Source organism: Microcebus murinus, chromosome 2 (assembly GCF_040939455.1).
Source record: "Microcebus murinus isolate Inina chromosome 2, M.murinus_Inina_mat1.0, whole genome shotgun sequence".
Classification (NCBI taxonomy): Eukaryota; Metazoa; Chordata; class Mammalia; order Primates; family Cheirogaleidae; genus Microcebus; species Microcebus murinus.
This window is the reverse complement of record NC_134105.1, coordinates 78407980-78426864: the sequence shown is the minus strand read 5'-3', so window position 1 is coordinate 78426864 and position 18885 is coordinate 78407980. Positions and strand designations below refer to the sequence as shown.

The window sequence follows — 18885 nt, the reverse complement described above, 5'->3', positions numbered from 1 at the left end:
ACATTCCAGCTCCCACTGCCTTCTTTTACTCTTCCACCACATTTCCAGCTCAGAGCCTTTGCCATTCCCTGGGCCTGGAATATTCTCTCTTCCTCAAGGAATGTTCTCTCTTCCTCACCCCAGAGTCCTCTGGCTAGGTAGGTTAAATGTTCCTGTCCTACATTCTAAGATCCTGTCTTCAGAGGCCAGCTTACCATAAAGTTAATGAAGCTGAAGCTTCAGGGCACTTACTTGTACAGGCTACTTCCAAGCCTCTGTATGTAATTTTGTGTTTACAAATTTTAATTATATTTTTTATTAAAAAGGATTTTCAAAATTATTGAAGCTGCCCCAAATCTGAGTCTACCTCTTCCTTTGCCTTTTATCTGTAGCATTTAATAATGCAGTGATTTAAATGGTGTCGTTAGCCATTACTAGTGGTTACTCTGTTCTGCTTGGTACAAAACAAGCTCTACGGGGATGGAGACCCCTGTCTGGCTCATGGCTTAATCCCCAATTCCAAGCATAGGGCTTTGCCCACCAACACTATTTGTTGAATGAAGTAAAAAAACGATGTACAGAATTCAAGTATTGTCATGTAACAAAGAAAAGGAAGTTATTTCACAGTAAATGGGAAGGGTGGTACTTTATTTGGCAACAACGAGCTTGAAATGGTTAAGACCCAAAGCTGAAGGTTTTTAAGTCAGGTACTTGAGAAGGGATTGATAAGGTTCTGACCATCATTAATTAGTAGGATAAGACAAGGAAGACCTAGTGAAGAGGCACAGGTACCAAAACCAGGTGGCTACAGTATTCCTTGCAGAGTCAAAATACACCGCTTATTACCCAGATCCTCATCATTTTTTTACCCGCATCCAGGCAGCAGTATGTCATGAAATTAAATAGGTGTTAGAGTTAGGAAATCTCAAGTAGACTGGGGTAAGAAGCAGACAGAAGCACATTGCAGACATATGTAGGAACAGTTGAATATAAGTTCCTGACCAGCGGAGGTAAACAGGACAGAATGGAATCTGATGAGAGGGATGCCAGGGGGAGATGAGAGACTCTGTGTCCTGTGGGGCCGAGGCCAGTGCAGTGTTTTACCTCAAAGAGGTTTACCATCCCGGAGAACTTGTATCTCCAGTTTTGGATAATGGAGACTAGATGACGGCATTTCTACTTAGAAAGTCAACATATAACCCTATGTATTCCTTTAATAGAAGAAATTAAGAAAGGATTGTGCCTTTCATGCTCCACCGTGGTATCCTGTCCTCCCCCTGCTGGGGTGCTGATGTCCTCTGCCAGCCCCCACTGCCGAGGGAAACCCTCTGTCTCCACTGGGGCTCTGAAACACCAAACTATGTCCCCCTGCAGTAGACACCCTTCTTGCTTTGCCAGGGTTCTGACACTCCTCCCTGGGCCTGGGTGGCTCCTCCTCAGATGCTCCAAGTCACCTACTTTGCTCTGCCCCACCCGATGACTTTAGAACTGTACTGATTAGGAAGGGAAGGGAAAGGAAGGGAGAGATAAGGAAAGGAGAAGGAAGAACTTTGGAGCTGATTTTGTTGTATGTATCGTACAAATGTGTGTGGTTTTGCCACTCTATAGTCTCTCTGAGAGTTTTTATAAAGTGATTTAGAGAATTTTAGAAACAACACCATTGCCACTGTTCCAATAAGTTCTCAAAATAGTTTCCTTTTCTTTTCTCCAATGAGGTATAGATAATATAGAGCAACGTGAGTTATCTTAAATCCTTTTCAGATCTAGGCAGAGGAAAGGTGAATCAGAGGTTCTAGTTGGAGGGATAGGTAGATAGATAGATATTATTTGCTTACACTTTTGTAGCATTTACTACATTCCAGGCATTGTTCCACATCATTTACTTTTATAAAATGTATTTACACCTTACAAAAACAACCCTGAGTTAGTACGATTGTTTTCCACCTTCTTGACATGAGGAAACTGACAGAAGAGTAATTAAATAATATATTCAAGTTTACGCAGTGAGGATGTGGTAAAAATAGGATTCAAACCCATGAAATCTGGTTCCAGAGTCCACACTCTACTTCATATAGATGAATGGATGATAAACAGATAATGTAGGAAATTAGAAACAATGTATTTCCTATGTTACTGCCGTCACTAGGTTACTTTAGTTTATAATCATTTCCGTGAGGTAGAATAAACTCAGGGCTAAGTGACTCAACTAAAAAGCTTGTGACTAACAGGAGTCAGAATGCATGCCCAGTTTCAGTTAATTTAACATTTCATGCTAATTCAGCAATTAAGGCTTTTCGAATGGTCTTAGTTGCTTGGAAATGGAATTAACTGCCATTTAAGGTGGCATGCATCCTGTGATAGGAATATTCAAGCAGAGGCCACATGAATGTTCCTGCTCTCTTGATGTCACCATGAGCAGCTTTGTCTCAGCTTTTAAAGTTTATATGCTCATTGCAAAGGCCTTTCCAGGTGTATTTAGTGGGTGGGTGTTAATATATTTATATAATATTGGGGAAATTTTAATAATTAGTCACTGAGAAGTCTTTATATTTATTGGACAGATGATTTTTAAAAGATTTGAATTTTTATTTCAATGTTAGAAGCTATATGGATATCAAATGGTTATGTTTTTCTTAACATACTATAACAAATCCAGCCACAGAATAAGAAATTTCTAATAAATTATAGCACTGGGTAAGAACACAGGCTCTGGACTCAAAATACTTGGGTTTAAGACCATACTCTGAGTTATAAGCTGTAGGATGTTGAGTAAATCCTTTGAACTTTTTATGCCTCAATTTTATCAATTGTAAACGGGAATAATATATCTTCTCTCTTAGATTTGTTGTAAGAGTGAAGTAAGATAAAATGTACACAGGACATAGTAAAGTACCTGGCATATTGTAAATGCTTAATTAATGTTACCTATTATTAGCTGCTATGGTAGCCAATTGTAAGTTTGCAATGATGTAAATATGCATTCAAATGATACCAAAAGCTTATCTAATCCAAGATACTGTTAAATTGATTTGCTATTAATTGCTGCATTACAGCTAAATAAATAAGTCTACAGGAAATCAGAAAGTCACTAAGAAATAATAAGAAATGTGCAGTATTGTATATAATAGCAATATACAATCTCTTAAGTAAGCTGATAATTACCACAGGACAGGGGTTTGAGACAGGCTGTATTGTCTACAGTGTACATGTGAGCAGCTAAAGACAAAGAAAGTTACCTTACTGGCCCAATGTATCCCCAGGCCTTAGCCACGGACCTACGTTTAGAACTCAGAATTCAGCAGGCTGTGCTTTGTCCGTGCTCACTGCCAAACCAGCAGGGAAAAAGTAGCATGATTTACAGTAATTTTCAAATAACATGAAGCATTTTAAAATTGGATTAGGGAAGCAAAAACCATAATAAGAGCATGTTAAAAAACAGGCTCAATGATGAAATGGACTTTCACAAATGTGCAGAAGAAAAAGCAGAGTCACTAACGAATAAATATGGGCAAGAAAGTCAACTGAGCAATAGCTAACACTAACCAAGGTTCTTAAGTTCGTTGAGATCCTACTTAAAATTCATAAAGCAGGAAAAAATAGGCTAAAATCTTGAATAATCAGGAAGGAAAGAGAAACCTTGAAGAAACAACTATTGGCCTAAAAAAGGTGCAATGTACATAGAAAATAGTGAAAATAAAGTCTTTACAAGATGTGGTAGACGTATTATAATATTATTGAAACTAATTCAAGTTTCTAGTCAGCCTTACTTAAAAAAAAAATTGTGGCATTGGAGAAATTCTAGAAGTTAGGTCAAGGAATATAAAATTTGAATCATTTAGTTTATCTCCCATCCCTTAATTACTATATCAAAATTTCAAAAGTATTTTGTTTATCCTTAAAGTTTTTCACAGAAGACTTTCGAAGAATTCTAAGATTCTCAAAGTATTTTAAGAATATTTAGAGTGAATTATTTTGTTCATTTTGACAATATTTGTATGCTAAGGAATTAATGATTTAAATAAGAACGATTCCTATTTAGTAATAAAAGTAAGAGAAAACTATCAATATTTCATATTTCTTAGCATGCGCTATTTTTAAATAGCATAAAATTTATTTTGGGTTAAAAACATTTTTAATTTTACTTATTCATTCTAACTAGCCAACTGCATTTTTCTTTGCATGCTTATTCCCTGTGTCAAATTATCCAGAATTAAGATTTCTTAATATTTCTATTTTTTAATACAAATAGAAGCTGTTTAGAAAAAAATAAATGATGTCAAATGGATCTGAGTTGAAATCTCCACTAATAACCAGTCTTGTCATTTGGCCTCCCTATGCTTCGGTTCCCTTGTGCCTGTACAATTGGTATCATAAGAATGCAAGGGTATGAGAATTAGGGATAAACGAATATAAAGCATATAGAACAGTGAGTGGCCCCTTATAAGCACTCAATAAATATTTTCTTGTTATTGTTGTTGTTATACACGCCTTAATTTGAGAGAGTTAAAATATACATTACAAAGATAGCTGTGAGGCAGAAAACAGAATAGTTAAGATTTGACAAATGTGGCCTTTGTTGAGTTATCAACAGTGAAAGTGTATCGGTATCAGATAAAGCTTTGCCTTTTCTTTCATTTTCCTTCCATGTTTTAAAGGATGCTGGAGCAGATGCCCTGGAGTTAAATTTATCGTGTCCACATGGCATGGGAGAAAGAGGAATGGGCCTGGCCTGCGGGCAGGTAAGGACTTCGACAGCTGCCACTAAGTATGTTAGAGTGACATAACAGGCCCCGTATGGATACTTACTATACCTTAAGCAAGGAGATGCGTGGATCATATGACTGGCTTGAGACTTCTAGGTCTGCATTGTTTAAATATTTAGTGCTTAAAAAGTGGAAAATGAGGGAAGCTGAAATTGCAGCAACTGTTTAGTTTTATTGAGGAAAATATCACATTATGTGCTTGACAGGAAGTAATATCATAACAAATAGTTTTTAAAAGCGCTGAAGCAGAATTAGCTGATTTCAAATGCGGTGTTCTTTATTCATTCCTGATGCTGATCCGGTTTCCCTGGAGCAATATACTGTACAAAATGCATTGTTCGTAGTGATTTTGTAGTAAATGGGGCACAGCACAAATTGCATTTTACATTTTTTAGCATATGATCATTATTCCCTAACAGTGTTTGGTGAGTTACAAAAAGACTTTGATGCTATTTTTGTTTTTGCATATAATAAATGGAAACTTCATACTGAAATACTTTCAAAAAAACCTAATGAATAAAATGTAAAATAATATGTTAATATATAGAAAATACTGCATCTTTATGTAGCAAGGTACAGTGTTGGATGTTAAGGAGCAATGTAAAAGCTTAATGCTAAAAAGGTGGGTGTTTTGCATTTAATTTAGCTTCTAAGCCCAGAGGGAAATGATGTAAATTAAATAATATGAAATGTTGTAATTTCTGATAGATTTCTAGTCCTGGAAAGTTTACTTTTATCTCCATGTCTGGCACAGGGCTTTGTACATAGTAGGTGCTCAACATTTTTTTCCTCTCAAGTCATTGAATTGATTTAAATTAAACTCAGAGGCCCTTAATTTGGGAGGACAAAAATTTCTGCTTATTCAAAGGAACATAGTTTGTTATCTTCATATTAGCATTCAGGGAGGATTTTATAGTACTTTGTAAATGTTTAATTAACATTCAGAATAGATTTGTGACTTAGGAAGAAACCATCCTATGTAACAGCAGGAGAGGAGGGGCTAGTCAAATATTCTTCAAGTATGTCCTTTGTTCCACTCAAAATAGGTTACCTAGAAGATCAGTAAGTGTAGTAACAGACTCAGGACTCAGAATTATCCAGTGGGGGAAAGGTATTATTATATAATGACTTTTACGAGTTACATGATTAGATAACAGTGTGTCAAGATTTGTAACGTGATGAAAATGAGAAAGACCCCTAAAAGGCCACCTGGAACAGGGACTGAGCTGGTATACTCTTCCTATCTTAAGTCAAGGTTGTTGTTTTTCCCATCTCACATTCTCTGAACTTCAGAAACAAAATATTTTTTTAATTATATAGATAAAAACAGCTATAGATAATTAAAATCTATTGACTATAATTTGTTAAGGAAGGATGCATTTCAATATTTATCCCTTGCCACAAATATGACAATTATTTTGAAAATGTTGTCCTAGTCCCACCCGAGTTTATTTTTTTGGAGTAAGCTTTGGCTCTATGAACACATCTGAACTCACCCAGCTGTTAAGTGTCTTAGGATTATCCTTTATAGAGAATTATTTAGCCACATCAAGTTTTGCACAGCCTTTGGCTGAATGAGAATGCCAAATGCTAAAATTTTGCAGTCAGAGATATCATTAAGATTTCTAAAAACTCTTGGAAAACATGATCCAAAAAACACAATATCTTGGCTGAAGGAAATTTAGGAACATTTCCATTTCACTTATTAGTTAATAATCTCTAAAACTGAAACCAATTCTTCCTGCCAGCCAAGTTTAGAAATTTTCTTTTGAATAATATTCTCCCATAAATTATATAATTGAAAAATAAAGCTAATTTAATCATTTTTGCTTCAACGTATTTTAAATGATTACTGTGCCTCCGGACACATGACTGTTCAATGTTTTAAAGGAAGAGAAGGAAGAATATTAATGTATTTTTAAAAATGTATATTTAAAAGTGGAGTGGGCATAAATACATCTGGGCCTAATTTGCTTTCCCTCAATTTTCTTTTCTGCCTTCTCTGCCTCCTGTTCCTATTGCTTTTTCCTCCCTCCCTAAGTTCCAAAGTCTTGAACAGGTTGGCAGGATGGGGAGACTGAAAAGCTATCCCAGTTCCTCTTCCCCATTGCAATGTGATCATGCATCCCATTTGTTGAAAATGTCCTGTGTGCCAGGTACAGAGCTATATGTGTTGTCAGAGCCTGATAAGCATTTGCTCCATGAATGAGACACTGACATTAGTTCCATGGCTAGAGTATTTATCTACCAGAGAGACTTTCTTATACAGTACATGTTCCTCTCTAAACACCTGTTTTTTTTCCTACTTTATCTCAAATATTATCTCACAAATATTTAATAAATGATGAAAACTATCTTTGTACCTAAGTGATTTGCCTGTGTGTAATCTGCATTTATATATATATATATATATATATATATACACATATATATATAAGAAATGACTAAAATTATGAAATTTATGAACAGGGAAGGACTTCTTCTCCACTCTATAATGTATAGGCATCATATTTATTTATGAAATTTGTAGAAATAAAGAGAATCTCAACCTGACCTTGGGCATTTGTATTATATATTTCCTGCATAGTGAAACTGCATATAAAATTTTAAGTACTTCAGCATTGCTAAGTGTTTAAAGGCATTTGCATTCTGTATTCTTTCCATCTACCATCTGTGTCACATTGATCAAGCCACTTACTCTCCTGAAGCATGTTTCCATCTTTAAGATATAGTATTTGAACTGGATGCTCACTAAACACCCTTCCATCTTTAATATTCTGTGAATGTTAATATAGGAAGCAGGCTAATGTATTATTTTTAAACTACCCTTAAGGAGTACTGATAAAACAAAAACAACTAAAGAAATAAATGAATGCATATTATGCTGCTCTTTTTAAAAACACTTTAACATTTCCTTAATCTACATAAAGTATTTTACTTATACGATTCCTAATTGCTTATTACATCAACCAATGCTGCTCACTTCTTAGTATATTTTACTTTATTTGACAAATGAGTATCTAAGTAGCACTTGTTCAAAAAGTCTATGATTGGTTAAATTGACTTCTTGTGACTAAAGTGGCTAAAGTAGAATCCTTGGTCTTTTATGCTAGATCCTTCTCTTCTATTTTAGTTAATGGTATGCCCCAAAACTTTGATGTTCAAGCAAAGGTTAAAATATGGTCCAGTTTGGGTTGTGTTCATTTCCAAGAATCAAAGTTATATTACAACATTAAAAAAAATACTACTCTTTTTTTCTCCTCACAAAAACCCTTAGAAGTAGGTTTCCCAGGTCATAGATCTGGTAAGTGGCTGCTAGGACCTGCACTCTGATTTGCATATTAGCCTGAATGTAGGGAATGTGTCTAGAATAGTTACTAATAAGTAGGTATTTCAATATCAGTGTTAAATGTTATTATTAACTGAAAATTAAGTGCAGGGACTAAGTCAGCTCTAAAGCCTTTCGTAATTTTAAATTTCCATTTCTCTAAATATATAAAAACATAAGCAAACCTGAATCTACCATTTTGGTTCTGTCTCCTGGAACTAAGAGAACTTCTCTGATGTTTTAGCATTGATATTTAAAGTTGTCTACATGTAATTATCTAAATCCATACATTCCTGTACAGCATATTACTTTATAAATGTAATTGAACTATAATAAATTCTATAAAATACAACTAAAATGGCAACTCTTTGAGGTCTTCCCCTTTTGCTAAATGCTAAGTGTTCTCTCCACATTGAGTGAATAGCCCTTTTTTATCCTATTAAAATTATATTAAAGTGTTTTACTTCCATTCTATAGGACCTTCTCACCCAAGTTCAGACCAGTGCTGAATAGGACTTGAATAACTTTTTCTTGTTGTTTTATTTTTGAAATTACCAACAATAGGTAGATTTGACAAGAAAGTTCCTATTTCTTGTTTATCTTGAAACAATGGAAAGAGAAATAGCCATAGTTGGCCAGCATTGCCATGTAGCAGTTAAGAGCTTTATTAGTCTCCTCTGGCAGTGATTCTGGTACATGTAGGTAGTGACAAACATTTGACTAAGAATAAATGTTCATCCTCAAACATGGGTTTGATTAGTATATGGCTTTCTGATTCAGACTTTAAATATCAAGATCAACACTTCCCAGGAGTTTTGCTGAATCTCTGGGTTCATGATATTGTAGAGTCTCTGGGCTGCTTTCTTTGGCCAGCAATGCCTTTAATTCTTAGACCCTCCATCAACTAACAAAAGAAAAATAGTTGACTGCGAGTGGGGTGGGATATAAGATGCCTTGCCTTTTTCTATGTTATCTTTCACATGATAAGAAACAGGAGCAAGAAAGAGCATGTTTCACAGGACCTTTCACCATTAGTTATATAATCCTCTTGAAATGATATTTTTCTGCCATCAGAAAATCAAAAGCTTTTAAACTTTTTTTCCCTAAGTTACTTTTCACACAAGCTGTTTATATCTTTTCCTTGAATTGATGATATGACATAATAAAGCACAGACTCTTGGGACTGAGATGCGACTTAAAGACTTTCCACTCCAACTCCCTTATATATAGGATATAAATTAGAGACCTGGAAGGGTTTAGGTAATCAACTAGCAAGGCCTGTAACTTCAGTGCCCTGTCACTCACCCCTGTATGGTGCTCTGTCAAGTGTTTCCCATTGTGTCATTTGGCTATATCCAAATCTCCAGTCTAATTGGAAAGGTCAGTACAACGCCCGGGGTATTCCTGGTTCTCATACCTTTTTGAGTACTATTATTCCTCCAGCCTGGAATTCATACCATCTCAACAGAAATTATCCAAATAGAAATCACTTCTCTAATTCTATTTCAAATGACATCTAATTCATGAACTAGTTATGTCTTATCAATTAACCAAACATTCCATGAGGAAAGAAGAAGAATATATGCCATATATGAAAAGGTTTAAAGGTTGAGATGATATGCACACTCTAATTTGAATCTGTGGTGACCTAGAGTTCAAATCACTGTCCATGAATTGAGATTTATTTCTCTTACAGGTCCAAAAGGCTACAAAGATGTTATTTCTCTAGCCCTGTGGGTTTCCAATTGTTCAGTGGTTTAAATACTCTCATTATAGGTACAATTGCTAGATAGTGCATAACTATTTCAGCAATGATTCCTTTGGATGGAACATTCTAAAATGATAATATAATCAGAAGGAAGACTGCTCTAGCTTCCTAGGCAAAGCAAAGGCCTAAACAAAGATGACAATGCCACTGTTACCCTCTGTTATACCTTGCTACATACATCACAGCCCCCCTCCATTTATTTACGCGTATCATCTGCATAGAATTTCTAAATACTGGAATGTTCAACTCACATAGTCTCAACATTAGTTTTGTCATCAGGAAGACATATGCAGTCCTACTTTCTTGATGGTTTAGCTAAGCAAGAACAAAAAGGTTTAAAAGTGGTAAATCTTAAAATATTCAGTAATCTTAAAAGATTATTACTCCAAATATGATTACCCAAAGCAATACTTTGATATTCCCTCATGATCTATTCTATGTTCAAAGTTAATTGCACAAATTCTGTTTATTTTTTTTTAAAGAAGAAAGAGAAAGGTTTTGTTTCTCATTCACCATGCCAACATTTTTTTCCATAAGACATTAACCACAGATTATTACTCTTAACCTTGCCAAAGAGCAGACGTCTGTCATCGGGAAGAGAATCCAAAACTAAATGTGAGGACCACAGTGCTCCAGATGTGCTAGAATTTCCCCTGGGAAATAAAGTCTTCCTCTAGCAGCTGGGTCAACAGACCTTCTATCTCATACACGGTGCATTGCCCAGGGAGTGATGACCACAGCCCCACTTGGATCAAGTCCTCATTAGATGTCTGTGGAGGGGACAATATAAAAACACTCTTTTAAAACCAATTCAGCTGACAAGTCATAGTATTTCCTATATTTCCCAGACAGCTGAAACTCAGGAAGTCAGGAATATGAGAAGGAATGTGGGAGGTTCACCAATAGTAAAATATAAACTGAAGCCACAGTGGCCTCCCTGGCCTCTCTTGGGGGAGCAAGGATCACTGCCAAGTTCTTTTTGCGTTTTGATACTGGTCATGTTTGTGCCCATGGGACTGCCTCTCCTTTAGGTTCTTGATTTCCTCTCATTCGTCTGACTTCAGCCTCTATAAGAGATGCATGTGGTTAAGTACCACACGCTGTCCTAAATGTGCTACTTAACCATGCTCTAATCAGCATGGATACATGTAGGTTCGGGATAGAGAATTTGAACTTGAGGTCTATGAATTGACTGGATAAATGTAGGATGGACTAGGTAGGCCTCAATGAGATGAGCCCCTGAGGCATCATAGTCATAGGTTTGGAAATCATCGTACTGCAAAATAACATAGTTCCATGAAAAAACGTGAGAAATGGCTGTGTGGCGTAAGCTTCTGCAAAAGTGACTAAAATGTGATATTAGCCACATACATTGTCTTTATCCTGTTTTATTTTCCTTGTGGCATTATAATTTTTCAAGTGCTTTAAAATAAATTATCAACTTGCTTATGAAAAAAGTGTCTGTAATCAAAAAGAAATATTTGTTTTTTTACTACATTATGTTGCCCTACTCTTTATTTGATTTTAATTCTCAGCCATTTGCATAGACGTGGGTACTTGCATAAGTAGATGACTACAGGAGATCTGTAAGAGGCATTTATATAACTGCCAATATTTTGCCTAAAGCTGGTTCTCTATGAGTTGTTCAATTGTAGTTATTAATGTTTGTTAATGATTTAAAAATGATTTCTTCTTTTTAAAATTTAAATTTTAGTAGAAAGTAACATCATTTAAATCTAACTGAAGTATCAGGTTTAGGTCAAGGGATATTATTGTTTTCGTGTATGGCAACCATCATGTGTTAGTAGAACACAGAACATTATGTGTAGTAACAAATAGGTAGATCACCTGGTGAATGGTTGCAGGTGAAACAGCTATTAATAAATGTATATTTTTAACTTAATGTGGCTTTTATTAGTGTCATCATTTGTTACATTCCAGAAATAAGCACCAAAAGTATCTTAAAATGTTTTTTTAATCACTCTCAAATGATAATTAGTTAACATGACAGTGAATAGCAGGGTTCTCTATATGTTTGTTGACTATAGCATAAAGAGGAACTAAAAATGTTATTGGCCTAATGAGAGACAGAGGTGAGGTGGGGGAGAGGCTTTAATATTAGTGGCTGATTTCATGAAGGGTTTGGATAGCATACTGTTACACCAGAATAATAGCTATCAGCAGGGCAGAGTAGAGACAAGGTGGGAAACTAAGATTACTAATTATTTGATATCTATTATCTCTATAGAGATGATAGATCTAGGGTAAATGAAGTGAAATGCAATTTTTCCAGTAGATAGTAAATAAGTATGTTCTTGAGGTGATTATAATGGAAATATAGTTATCATGTTATGAATATGTCCCAAGATAATAAATGAATAAAGGATTTTCATGGTGAATAGAAGTTGAGTTTATTCAGTCTCCGTTGTATTCTAGGCATTGTGTTAGGTATTTCTACACACGGGATCACAGTCACTCCTCAGTCAATTTTGAGGAGAAAGACAGAACATTCTCCATATGACAAATAAAGAAACTGAGGCTAGAGCGACTTGCTTCCCATTTAATCTCCAGGGATTAATGTGATTCTGGGACATGGTAGGTGTTCAGTAAATAAATTTTGGACAGATTAATGAAGGAATGAATGAACGAATAATTAAATGAATTAAACCTTTCACACAAAATTTCTTTTTGTTCCATTGGGAATGAGAAGATCTGAGCAGGATTGTTTACGAGCATAACTCAGGAAATCAGTTCTTAATTTTAGGAACTTGTATTTCAAACAATTTTTCTTCTTTCTATGACCAATTTCAATACCTCGTTGTAATTTTTTGTTATCTTTCCGCCTAAACTATTTTAAGCCTCATCTGTCTGATTTATCCAGTCTGCTTCTCACATCCAATCTAAATATGTTTGTCCAGAAGCACATACTACTTATGTACGCATACTCTTCACAATACTCTGTGCTCAGGACATAAGTGTGTCTCCTTTAAAATATTCCATCTTTGGAGCTCAGGAATCACTTTTGTTTAAGAATGGGCATTTTTTAGGGAGTTTGGAGTTACGGAAGATGTCAAAATGTCTGACTTTGACTTTGTTTCACAAACCTATTCCTCTATGTACACAAGGTCTGTGCCCAGGGATTTGGGGGGAGAAAGAAAGTGCACCGCCCAGACTGGCCTCTAATGAAATTAAGAGAGGCAATTTTTAGCTGTCTCCATGCCCACTACCAAATGGTGAACAGTTCTGGATTACAGATTTCCCAAATGTCACTTCACAGTTTATTTGAGATCGGGTACAACAGCTGGTACCTGCCATGCTCTTTATTTACCAGTCTCTGAAACAAGGACTAATTCATTTGGTCCTTACAGCAACTCTGTGATATATTTACTATTATTATTCCCATTTTGTGGATGGGGAAACTCAGAGACAGAAAGTATAAGTAACATGGCAGGCTCATGTGGCAAGTAAAGGGCAGCATCAAGATCCAAACCCTGGCCCCTGTAGCTCAAGAACCTATGCTTCTAACCCTTAGGCATTGCTGCCTCTCAGAGAAGAATGAAGTCATTCCTGGCCTTAGTAACTGTAGAAATTATGATAGATTTCTTCATGATACATCCCTGATTGAAGATAGTTCTATTTGTGGAAGTTATGAAAGCTCTTCTATATAAATACTACTAAAAATCCCAGTTTCTAAAAAATGATCAATAAAAACTGTTTGTACGATCTTTATTTTTATGGGACTTTAATTTTTTCTACACCCAAATTCATTTCTAAAGAGAAATTCGGGCATTAAAAAAAAATCTCTAGACATGATAAAAATATAATACAAATTTCCAATTATTAATGTTAATTGTCAAGGTCTGATTTTATTTTAAAAATCCATTTTTTATTGCTCACATTGGACATCGCCCCTCCCATGAAAGAGTATATATGCGGTTATCAGTCATTAAGAAACTACTCCAGGCATAAGGTGATTGTTTAGGAGAAGCTTGAAGATGGAAGAACCATCCCCCACCCCCACCCACAGAGCTGCCCTAAGAGTTAATTCGCCTTTTCTTTGGATGGTGAAAAGCACTGACTATGCAGAGCGCCACCCAGCCCCCTAAGTGTTCCTTCAGCCCTTGTCTGCCATTCCACAGCCCTACCCCTCTACAGAGGGTGGATCATTAAGCCATCCAGGCAGTGGGGAGTATTTTCATATAGCCATTGCCCTTTATAGCAGCCTGGCAGCGAGTGACCATAATAAATTATGCACTGCTCTGTGAGACTGTGACATGAGGCACTGGAGGAACAGCGGGGGTGTCAGAAAATCCATTATTTGAAATTTTTGTTTCCTTTTCTTACTAGGTTCCATGCTGCTCTTTTCCTGTCATCTTGTTTCTTTTTTTCCTATCTATTGTTTTGAGGGTTTTGTGTCTGACAGTTCTTTTCTACTGCTGGTTTTGTCCTTTTTGTTACCTTGTTTCTGCCTTTGTGGGCTCCCCACCCCCCTTTCTTGATCTTGTGTGTTCTGAGCCTTGTTCTCCTTTTCTGTCACACAGTCGTTTGCCTTACTTTTCTTTCTCTTTCTGCCTTATTGTCTCATATAATACAGAACAACAAATTCTCTTTTTGTCTGCATTCTTTTACATGGCGTTATGTAGTTGTCATTTTCCCTTCACGATAGGTACACTTTGCAGTGTGTACTATTCATTTTAGTTCCAAGAATCCCAAACACATGTCCGGAGGAGTGCCAAGGCTGATGGCAACAAAAAGCAATCAAAACAGCCAGTAGAATAGATTTTTGAGAACAGTGCAGGCCTATTTCTTCCCTGTAGATCAGTTCACACAGAATCTGTAAGTATTTTTTTTATTATTATTCATTCCGGATTCTTTAATATTTTCATCTTTTCTCCAAGAGTGTTTCCCAGAGTGGTAATTTTTTAACATTATTATTGGCAAGTTCAACTGTCTGCTTATTCCTGCATTTTTCCCCCCCACTGGGAAATACAGCATGAGAAGATAATTCCACTAGGTGAAACTTCCAGTGATTCAATTCATTTACTAGTTCCTAATTGAGCAACTACTATGTGGCAGGTGTCATGCAGGTATTAGGGACAATGGACATCATCAGTTTTATTCTACGTTTTTTATATTCTTTATTTGCTCATGTCCCTCATCCTCAATTTCTTTCCCCTTTCTGTTGACACATTGTTATTTGCCATCCTGCATCCTCCACTTTCTATTCCTTGTTCCCTTTGAATCTAGAGGTCCTTCTTTTTATTTACAGTTATTTAGAAAGGACTTCCAGTTTTTCTGCCTGAAAAGCTCACTGCATGAGATTAGGAAGTTCAAACCTCCACTGAATGCCCAAGAATGTGCTGGATTTTTAAAATTCCATTTGAGTTTTGCAGTTAAAATAAACAAAAACAGTAACTCCATCTCTAGCGTGGCTGTGCATTTTTGTAAGACTTGCAATAGCAAAATTGAATTGAATTGATACATATACTTATTAAATATCAATGGGTACATTAAAATCTATAATTGAACTCTTCCTTTCATAGCATTTAGTTCCTTAATCCTTTTATTTTTTATTTTTTAATGTATTAACTCATTTAATCTTTTAAATTTTTTTTTAATTTCAGCATATTACAGGGGTACAAATGTTTAGGTTACATATATTGTCTTTGCCCCACCCAAGTCAGAGCTTCAAGCGTGTCCACCGAAGACAGTGTGCACTGCACCCATTATGTGTGTATATATACCCTTTCCCTTCTCCCCCCTCCCATCTGCCTGAGACCCAATGAATGTTATTATTATATGTGCACTTAAGTGTTGATCAGTTAATCAAAATTTGATGGTGAGTACATGTGGTACTTATTTTTCTATTCTTGAGATACTTCACTTAGTAGAATGGGCTCCAGCCCTATCTAGGATAACACAAAAGGTGCTAGATCCCCATTGTTTTTTGTGGCTGAGTAGAACTGTATGGTATACATACACCACATTTTATTAATCCACTCATATATTGATGGACACTTGGGTTGTTTCCACATCTTTGCAATTGTGAATTGTGCTGCTATAAACATTCGAGTACAGATGTCTTTTTTTTCTTTGGATAGATGCCCAGTAATGGGATTGCTGGATCAAATGGTAGTTGTACTTGTAGCTCTTTCAGGTATCTCCATATTACTTTCCACAGAGATTATACTAGTTTGCAATCCCAACATTAGTGTATGAGTGTTCCTATCTCTCCTCATCAATGCCAGCATTTATTGTTTAGGGACTTTTTGATAAAGGCCATTCTCACTGGAGTTAAGTGGTATCTCATTATGGTTTTGATTTGCATTTCCCTGATGATTAGATATGAGCATTTTTTCATTTGGTTGTTGGCCATTAGTCTATCTTCTTTTGAATAGTTTCTGTTCATGTCCTTGGCCCACTTTTTGATAGGGTTGTTTGATTTTTTTTCTTGCTGATTTTCCTGAGTTCTATATCGATTCTAGTTACCAGCCCTTTATTGGATGTGTAGCATGTGAATATTTTTCTCCCATTCTACAGATTGTCTGCTCTTGTGATAGCTTCCTTGGCTGTGCAGAAGCTTTTGAATTTGATCAGGTCCCATTTATTTATTTGTGTTGTTGCTGTGATTGCCTTTGTAGTCTTCTTCATAAATTCTTTCCCTAGGCCAATGTCTGTAAGAGTTTTCCAACATTTTCTTCTAGAATTATTATAGTTTCATGCTTTGCTGTTTTATTTACTATAGTCTTGTAGTATAGCTTTAAGTCTGGTAAATTGATGCCTCCGAATTTATTCTTTTTGCTTAAGCTTGCTTTTGCTCTATGGGGTGTTCTCTGGTTCCATATGAAGCATAGAATTATTTTTTCTAGATTTGCAAAAAATGATGTTGGTATTTTAATAGGGGTTGCATTGAATTTGTACATTACTTTGGGTAGTACAGACATTTTAATAGTGTTGATTCTGCCAACCCACGAGCATGGTATTGTTTTCCACGTGTTCATGTCCTCTGCTATTTCCTTCCTCAGTGTTTCATAGTTCTCCCTGTAGAGGTCTTTTACCTCCTTAGTTGAATATATTCCTAGGTATTTTATTTTCTTTGTTGCTATTGTGAAGGTAATTGAGTCTTTGATTTGATTCTCAGCTTGATCGTTGTTGGCATATAGGAATGCTACTGATTTCTGTACATTGATTTTGTAACCTGAGAATTTGCTGAATTTGTTTATCAATTTCAGTAGTCTCGTGGTAGAATCTTTGGGGTTTTCTATATATAAGATCATATTGTCAGCAAAGAGTGATAGTTTGACCTCTTCTAGCCTCATTTGTATGCCCTTGATTTCCTTGTCTTGTCTGATTACTGTGGCTAGGACTTCTAGTACTATGTTGAATAGAAGCAGTGATAGTGGACAACCTTGTCTAGTTCCAGTTCTAAGAGGAAATGCTGTCAGTTTTTCTCCGTTCAGTGTGATCTTGGCTTTGGGTTTGTCATTCATGGCTTTTATAATTTTTAGATAAGTCTTTATTCTTTTTAAATGTTTTTCTCCGTTTGTTTTTATTTGCCTGCCTACTTTTCTCTTCTTGTAAACATACTCTTTTTTTAATCTTGTTTCTTCTGAATCACCTTTGATGTTCTGTTTCTATCTTTATTGTGTCTTCTAATTCTATTGTTTTTTTGCTTTATTGTATTCTAAGTTTATTGTTGTTTTTATTTTTATTGTAGTTGCTATTTTAAATAAAAATCGCTATAGTAGCTCAAAAAAGTTGGTTTACCAGTTGCATAATTTCTTCTATCTCTGTTCTTATACTTATATCCTTTATGTTTTTAATTTCTACACTCTCCCTCATGTCTCTAAACTTCCAGTGTTTCCTTCATTCTATGATTTCTTTTTTCTTTTCTTGCCACTTTGAATTCTGCATCTTACTTTTTCCTATATGAGGTTTATTTTTAAAAGAAGCATTAGTTCCTTTACTATCATCTTGCAAACGTTGTGGGAACAACTTCCCTTATTTTAATTTTACTAAATTGGCCTTTCAGAGTAAATTCTACAACTTACAATAGAGCTCAGTTTAAGCACCCACAAACATAAGTCAACTGCCTTGTGAACTTCCAGATGCAGTAAAATGGTCATGTTAGACCCTTACATATTTTAAGATTCCAATGTTTAATTATTTTCTTCTAAGTTTGGAGAGGGAGGAACAGATATAAAGAGCTATGAAGATATGAAAGGGAGATAATAAACTGAAAGTAAATAAGTAAATGCGGTAACTGGGACATTTGCATCTCTAGAGAACGTCACAGGAAAAATACTTATGGTGACAGAATAGAAGAAGATACAAAGTTCGGAAAACCTCCCACAGATTTGGCAGGAAGTCCATGACTTCATGTAGCTGATTCCACCAAATACAGTGAATTTCCTATAACTTATTTTTTTAAAGTACAGAATATCAGTCTCTTTTAAATCTCTTATCAATCAGATTTCACTTACGATATAACACTTGAGTGAATGATTATATTTTAAAGTCAGTATATAAAACAACCCTGAACAACTATGTCATATGTTTTTATTTTTCTCCTGAGTTTGTCACCTATAACATCATTAATAACTGAAGCTTAATTCTGACTGTGCCTTCACCAGTGCCAATATTAATACAACACTTGTCATCTTTAAAAATAACCTGTCCAATAATAAGCTATTAATTTATCAGTTAATTTATTTCACTGACCCCTGTAACCTAAATTTTTGGTCACCTTGCATTTTTCAAATGGGATAGCTGCCTACAAAGATTGCCCAGGCCTATATACGGATAAGTAAATATAAAAATGTTATGAGAAACCCACATTCCAGGATAAATTGCAAACTTAGAAAGAAAGAAAAGTAAATTTGAAGAGATAGATTATTTTTTTGATTGTATACTGTGCTAAACTTCAGATTAGGAGGCTATTTAAATAAGGCATTTTGGACTAAAGCCAGAGTTTGAATATTTAATTTCTTCCTTCTCATCACGTCTACCCCAGCCAGTATTACAATAAGTTCTTCTTAGTTAAAAAA

At 35.4% G+C, this 18885-nt stretch overlaps 1 protein-coding gene across 1 annotated transcript in view; it reads left to right on the top strand.

Annotated features, from left to right (window-relative positions):
* Nucleotides 1–18885, top strand: part of DPYD (dihydropyrimidine dehydrogenase) — a 796846-nt gene that overhangs the window by 529375 nt on the left and 248586 nt on the right. Inside the window, exon 16 of the mRNA XM_012791012.3 lies at nt 4635–4718. Within this exon, the coding sequence (XP_012646466.1) occupies nt 4635–4718 (84 nt within the window). The remainder of the gene's footprint in view (nt 1–4634; nt 4719–18885) is intronic.